The sequence below is a fragment of the Juglans regia genome, chromosome 11, assembly GCF_001411555.2.
Source record: "Juglans regia cultivar Chandler chromosome 11, Walnut 2.0, whole genome shotgun sequence".
NCBI classification, from domain to species: domain Eukaryota; kingdom Viridiplantae; phylum Streptophyta; class Magnoliopsida; order Fagales; family Juglandaceae; genus Juglans; species Juglans regia.
In genome coordinates this window covers 33,845,065-33,852,178 of record NC_049911.1, presented here as the reverse complement: position 1 = coordinate 33,852,178, position 7,114 = coordinate 33,845,065, and the positions used below count along the sequence as shown (strand labels likewise).

The 7,114-nt window shown below is 37.6% G+C and overlaps 1 protein-coding gene across 1 annotated transcript; it reads left to right on the top strand.

The window, feature by feature from the left end:
• Positions 1–967: 967 nt before the first annotated feature.
• On the top strand, positions 968–7,114 carry LOC109009457. The gene is made up of 10 exons (XM_018989913.2): positions 968–1,582; positions 1,664–1,731; positions 3,066–3,136; positions 3,404–3,673; positions 4,128–4,288; positions 4,372–4,427; positions 4,621–4,673; positions 4,745–4,874; positions 5,632–5,729; positions 6,713–7,114. Exons 1-10 carry the CDS (start codon positions 1,293–1,295, stop codon positions 6,785–6,787), a joined length of 1,272 nt encoding a protein of 423 aa, XP_018845458.1. The 5' UTR covers positions 968–1,292; the 3' UTR covers positions 6,788–7,114.

The following is a 7,114-nucleotide window of genomic DNA, read 5'->3' as shown; positions in this document are numbered from 1 at the left end:
GGCGTGTACAATCTCAGGATTCATTAAATGTGACGTGGCTCCATATCGTGACGTACATGTTTCCATTTCCATTAAATGCAGTGTGCCATCGGTCAGGTGCGTCCATCTCCTGAATCTGTCTAGATGACGTGGTTCAGGAATAGTCATGAGATGTCGGCCCGCAATGATGTCAGATAATTATATCTTCTATCATCTAGCCAGCGCATATAGCCAGACTGCTTTTCCTCTTGAGCCTCTTGGGCTGGCCAGCCTTTATCCTCGAACTCTGAGACTGTTCGAGCCTTGTGGGCGGGACCTGCTCCCCCAGCCCTGGGGATTACCCTCACAAAGCCCATGCCCAAATCAAAAGCAGAATACATTGGAGCTTTGAAAGTCAAAATGAAACTATTAGTTGAAAAATTATCCGTGCATTGAATAATAAGTCGGGAGCAAGGAATTTTACAATGAATAACTTCGAGAATATTTTTTTTTTTTTCTTTCAAGAAACCTCGAGACACTTTGAAGATTTGTTTTCTTGCAGGCAGAATTCAAACTAATAAAAAGAAGACAAGTGAATGAGTTTTAGACATTAAATTGTCAGTCTATTTTTTTCATATTTGAATGGTGTGTAGTTTAAAAAAAAAAAAAAATTGAAACGGAGGAGTTGAAAAATGTTTGGTTTTTCATGTTTTGTATGTTTAAGAATGAATATACGAGAAATCTGAAAAATTGGTGAAAAAAACCTATAATGTAGAACCAGTTGGTAACTTTAGCTATCTTCCAATCTCAATTTACATTGTAAAAGGATTATTTGATCGAAATTTAATATTTAATTAAAAAATATTAATGCTACATGCATGATATTGCGTGTCGTCACTCGTCACTCACATTCCAGAAGCAAAGGGTCCAGAACTCGCGTAAAAGGCAGCATAATAATATAATATATTAACGAAAAGTCGTTCCAAACCCGTCCGAAATGAGTATGGATCATCGACGAATCATCCCTGAAGGCTGAAACCCCAATCTTGACCCATTGACCAACGTAAATCCGTAAACAAGTCAAAAACCAAGGATGGTTTGCTCAATCGGGTCAGGTGTAGCGCCGGCGGCGGCTTCTTCTTCTTCTTCTTCTCGATGGTCGTGTTCAATGTTGGGACCCACGGTCGGTCCCATCCGAACCAAACCGAATCTATAATATGTAACCACTTCCAACCACATTACGCCCCACCGCGGTCCTCGACTCCCTCCCTGCTTCTCAACGTCATACGCAAACCAAAACGACGACCCCTCAGTAAATCTCACTCGCACACTCCATGGCTTCGGTGGATTTGGAAGGGGTTTCTTCCAAGACTGTAAGCAAAATGGAAGTAAATGGTGGAGGAGGAGAAGGACCGAAGGAGATCAAGTTCGGAGACAAGAGTGACAAGAAGACGACCAAGAAGAAGGACAAAAAGCCGTCGTCCTGGAAGCTCGGGTTTGGATGTCTGAAAACGGAGTACGATCGGGAGGGAAATTTCGACATGGAGGTTATTGGCGGTGATGGAGAGCGTCGCACTTCCTACCCCACTCATCTTGTTGTAATGGTTAACGGTCTCATTGGCAGGTAGCCATCAGCCCCATATCTTTCTGTTTGAATTTGGATTAGTTTGATTACTCTCGGTTATGACTTAATGCGTCCCTGCAGTGCTCAAGATTGGAGATTTGCCGCAAAGCAGTTTTTGAAGAAATATCCCGAAGATGTTATTGTTCACTGTGAGTTCCATAATCCTTTCACCCCTTTTAATCGGTTTTTTCCCAATGCCTGGCATAAGTATTTATGATAGATAAAGGCACATAAATTTAGTCTCATTATCGATTGCGATTTACATTGTCGTTATGCATCTGTTGGCTTTATGTGATGTAATTTATTTGTTCATATCATGGCTACAGATATGTTTATAAATATCATAACATTATCATTTTATTCTCTTGCAATTCTGCTCAAGCCTCCAATCAACATAATTCCGTATTAAGAATATCATCTGATCACTATTGGGGTCCATTTATAGCAGTTGTGCGAATTATTCAAGGAGGGTGGAAAGTATGGCATCATAAATTGGATTTAACCCGGAGAGGTAGCTTAGCTGGCCCGGCCTTGGGTTTGCTCCCAAATGATCACTAGTTTGAGTCCCCTTAGGGCCACTGGAGGTTTACCTGGTCGTTAACTTTAGGACTCCATGGGATTAGTCGATGTGTGTGCAAGCTATCCCGAACACCCACGGTTATAAAAAAAAAAAAAAAAAGGATTTCATCATGGAAGATTTACTTGATTCATCATAGTGGGATTGGGTCTATGAACTCGTGCAGGCACACACGCACACACTAACACATTCCTCCGATACATTTTATACATGGTATCTTGTATCTTTTAAATATTTGAAGGTAAACTGTTTTCATGTCCACTTTCGTTCTACTTTTTACACATGTAGTCCTCTATTATGGTTCTTTATTTATTTCCCCTCCTGGTTTGCGATTTCAAGCCAAACAAACTCTTGTTTAATGAACATGACAATTGAAAAAAGATTTTCAAGTTTAATGAGTACAAAGATTGAAAGAAAATGAAGGGATGTAAAGTTCAAAGTATCCTATACGTAGGTCAAGAAACATCTACTTTAAGAAGCTGATGCCTGCACTATCTTATGCCCTGGTATTCTCTTAACTTGGCGTGTCTGGAGATATTATCCAGTTAGTCATTCATGGTCGCTTGTCTGCCTTCTGCAGAAGATGAATCATAGTATAAATATTGGATGTTTAAAGCATTTAAAACCTGGTGCTTATTATCCCTGAAGTATAATAATTGGTTTCCATATCTAAGCAAAAGAAGAATTATGACTCACTTTTCATAATGTTGATGGAATTTCCTCTAGGGATAGTTCGTTCACTCCAACCCTGCTGGGGGTGCATTTCTTTTCTATCTCCAATGGGCTTAATTATATGTAATGGCATACACATGTCATAAGGCTATTTTTCTAACTGCATGGTGATGTCTATTGGTGTTCTCAGTTTCTGCTAGAAAATGAATTTTGTATGGTTAATGTGCAACGCAGGCAGTAAATGTAATTCTTCAATGTTGACATTTGATGGTGTTGATGTAATGGGAGAAAGATTAGCAAAAGAGGTGGGTTGTGGTTTGGCCATTTAAATGACCAATTTTCCTTCTTCGCGTATTTTCTTTTCCTTGGCAAATATGATTTTCTTCTCTTATTGAATAAAATCACTCTTTACCAATTTTCTGTCAGAACCAACTACCACCATCCTTTAAGGTGGTTTTCCTCTGTTTCATTTGTGGCTCAAATGTGTTCAAGAACGCTTATTTCTGTTTGTAAAGCACTCCTTGAATTGAAGTTTCTGCAACCTTAAGATATAAAAGAACACTTATTTACAGGTTATATCAGTCATAAAACGTCACCCAGGAGTTCAGAAGATTTCGTTTTTAGGTCATTCGCTGGGTGGCCTGATAGCAAGGTATGCTATTGCTAAGCTTTATGGAAGAGATGTCATGAGGGAGTTTTCAGAGGGAAATGGAGAGTGTAGGTGTGATGGGTCTGGAGATCCATGCGTGGAGGAGAAATTCAAAGGAAAGATTGCCGGACTGGAACCAATTAATTTTATAACCTACGCAACCCCACACCTTGGTTCAAGAGGGCATAAGCAGGTGGTTCATTTATCCCTTGCAATATCATTCTCAGTTGTATTATTATGAAGAGTTCAATTAGATGTTAATAGATACCTTTCTTTTTTGTGCTACTTAGTATGTAAACTATGTTAATTCTCATGAGACGAAATTTAAGTTTATATTCTCATATTTTTCAGGATATTTTATAAAAGTAAATTCTCATCCCAAAAAAAGACTTATTTATGGACTCCAAGAGGGTGTTCCTGACAGCAGCAACGTATATTTAATTTTGTATCAACTACTTGATATAGTTTTGAGTTTCTTACTTTCGAATTTTCTTTGGGCAGACTAGCATCATTTTCAGATAGGTGTCTCTGAAAGAGGCACTTAAAAATGCAACAAAACTAATGGCATTTACATGCAGAATATACGAACATCAAGGATGGCTTCTTGTTCATAGAGTTTCTCAATTTGTACAGGGTTTTGTTTTCAGGTTCCTATGTTTTGTGGCTCTTACACTTTGGAAAAAGCTGCATCCCGTGTGTCGTGGTTTCTTGGTAAAACTGGAAAACATCTATTTTTGACCGACAATGATGATGGAAAAACTCCCCTGCTTCTTCGGATGGCTAATGATGATGAAGATCTTAAATTTATGTGAGTTCTTATGCAACATTTGTGTCTACTGACAGCTCAAATTATTACAGAATATGTCATTATATCTCATCTTGTCTCTGCAGGTCTGCGTTGCGGTCCTTCAAGAAACGTGTTGCCTATTCAAACATACGATTTGACCGTATCCTTTTACTGTTATTCTCTCTCTTTTTGGACATTCTTGACGAAAAATCTTTGGGAGACAGATATCTGGAGGTTCAGATATGAAAATCAAACAGTTAGAGGATGAGTCTGATCATTAGGTTCTCTCACTTTTTTTTTTTTCTTGGAAATCACACTCACTGCTTACATGAATAACTTGACACCTTCAATAGAACTTGTGGGATGGAGTACATCGTCTCTACGGCGTCGAGATGAGCTCCCAAAGGTAATTTTGAAACTTGTCATGGAAATTTGAATTTTATCTTGAATTAATCTAACCACCATTCCCTCAATCAGCATTTGCGTCGTTCTAGAGGTGACAAATATCCGCATGTTGTAAATGTGGAGACAGCAGAGACTTCCAGCAACCAACAAGAAATCCCGTTCGAGGCTAAAGTCAATGGACACAAGAATATTCATTTAGAAGGTATACTTATTTTTTTTTTCTCTTCTATCTGGCTGCCAAAATACTGGTTACTGATATATTGTGAACTCTAGCCAAGACTACCAGGAAGGTTGTGATAGATCTGTCTTGGCCTGTAGTAGTATTGGTTTGAAGGAAGTGCCAAAGCGGAGTCCTAATAAATTTAATGATTAGGAGGCCAGGCAACCAAAGAAGTTGTCGGATTATGCTTTTTTAGGCATGGATCTGAATTATTGTCCCTCTAGGGAAGGCAGGCTTAGAAATTATTAGCACGGTTTGTTACTAATTGAGTTCAATTCCTCCTCTTGGGTTGGGATTTGGGAATTACAGAACAACATTAACGGTGGTATCTGAGGACAAACTAGTTGAAATAGGTATAAGATGTTATGATTTCCCATTCGGTCCATTTTTTGGTCAATAATTTATAACATGGAAAACGAGGGAAGGGTAAATATCTCCAAGCTCTTATTAACCGTTAAAAAATGAAGGGGTATCTCCAAACTCTTATTAACCGTTAAAAAATAAAGGGGGGACCCGCGCCCCGGGGGGGTGGGGGAGAGGATGGGGATTTGCTGTTGGTGTCGGTTCATTATCTTATAGAAGATAATTATAAGAATAGCCAAGTAAATGACCCTTACATGTGTGTAATTTCAGGCCAATGATTTTCTAAATATTCGAAATTTTTAAGATATTGATTGATTTGGAAACTGTCACTTCGGATATTATTTTCACTCATCGTATCATTTTACAACATTTGTAGAGGAAATGCTAAGAGGTTTAACAAAAGTGAGTTGGGAACGGGTTGATGTTAACTTCCGTGGAAGTAAACAAAGATATCTAGCGCACAGTACCATTCAGGTGGGTTTTTACTCTTTAAAGTCATCATGTAGAAGTAGAACAATACTTTTGTTTCTATGTGATCAGATCATGAATCAGTTTGTTCCACCATCATTAGTCTAATTTATTTGTTCTATTTTTTTTTTTTTTACTTTATTGCTATTAATTACTACTATCGTTATTATCATTATTTTGAAGTTGCAATTTATTACAAGTGAGCTCTTATTCGAATGGTATCTCCGCTATAAGAATAAGGTAAAGGGTGGCCATGGATGCATGATTCATTGAATATGTAACCTAGCAACAGGGAAAAAAAAAAAAAAAGGGTTAAAATACGATTTTGGCTCCCGGATTATGTCAGTTTTTAAAATCATTATTGACCATCGATTGCTTTCACCCTCATCAAAATCATTGTTGACCATCGATTGCTTTCACCCTTATCCTCTCATACTGTCACCATTTACCAATTATATATATATAATATTTTTTCCACAACTTTACTGATCAAAAAAATATTTTTTCCACAACTTCGTTGCCTTGCTTGCATGGCATTTTTGTCCTCGCACAGGTCTCACACTTAATATTAGAAAAGATGGAGACACATGACATGCACGTACATCGTTTGTGGCTGCTACAGATGTGGAGTCACGTTCGTGTCAATATATTATAGTTTTGTAAGACTTGGCCTCGCAAGTCACGTCAACAATGTAAAAAAAAGAAAAAAAAAAATCTACATGATGACGGTAAGACGTGACAAATACTGAATAGGGTAATTCTATGCATCAACCTACACACTTCACACACCATACATTCAATTTTTTTTTTTTTTTTTAAACCTCAATACACTAAGTGTGTTAAGTGTGTGATGAATAGTAGGTTGATGCAAATATTTTTCCTACTGAATAGTATTAATTAACAATGGGACTTTTTTCGAAATTAGAAAGATTAAGTTGGAATAATAGATAGTTGATTGACAAAATTAGAAACTTCTCTCTTTTTTTCAGGTGAAAACGTTCTGTATAAATTCTGATGGAGCAGACGTGGTCCAACATGCGATTGACAATTTTCTCTTATCATAGCTGCTGACTTGCCATTGTAGCAGACTCGTGTGTGGATCATCATGTCTCCATCCGGGGAACGAGGGAATAAAGTTCCAGAAGAGAATTTTAGGTATGATATTCTCTTTACTTGGAGAGGGAGTCTAGTTGTCTCAAAAGAAGCTAGGTACCCAGGCAGCAGCATGTAGATTACACACACGCATGTTTAAATAGTTTTAAAGTACTTAAAAAGTCTGTTGTATTAACTATATATATATATGTCTCTGGAAGAGGGATATATCAGCATAGTAGATTTGTTCTCCCCAAATATGTTAAGGGAGTTGTATTCACAATTAATTCTAAATAATA

What these genes read in the sequence shown, in the direction of transcription:
- LOC109009457 (XM_018989913.2), top strand. Translation starts at nt 1,293, where the DNA reads ATGGCTTCGGTGGATTTGGAAGGGGTTTCTTCCAAGACTGTAAGCAAA. An exon ending in GTTAACGGTCTCATTGGCAG is followed by an intron (nt 1,583 to 1,663) that starts GTAGCCATCAGC and finishes GCGTCCCTGCAG; the next exon opens with TGCTCAAGATTGGAGATTTG. An exon ending in CAAGAATATTCATTTAGAAG is followed by an intron (nt 4,875 to 5,631) that starts GTATACTTATTT and finishes CAACATTTGTAG; the next exon opens with AGGAAATGCTAAGAGGTTTA.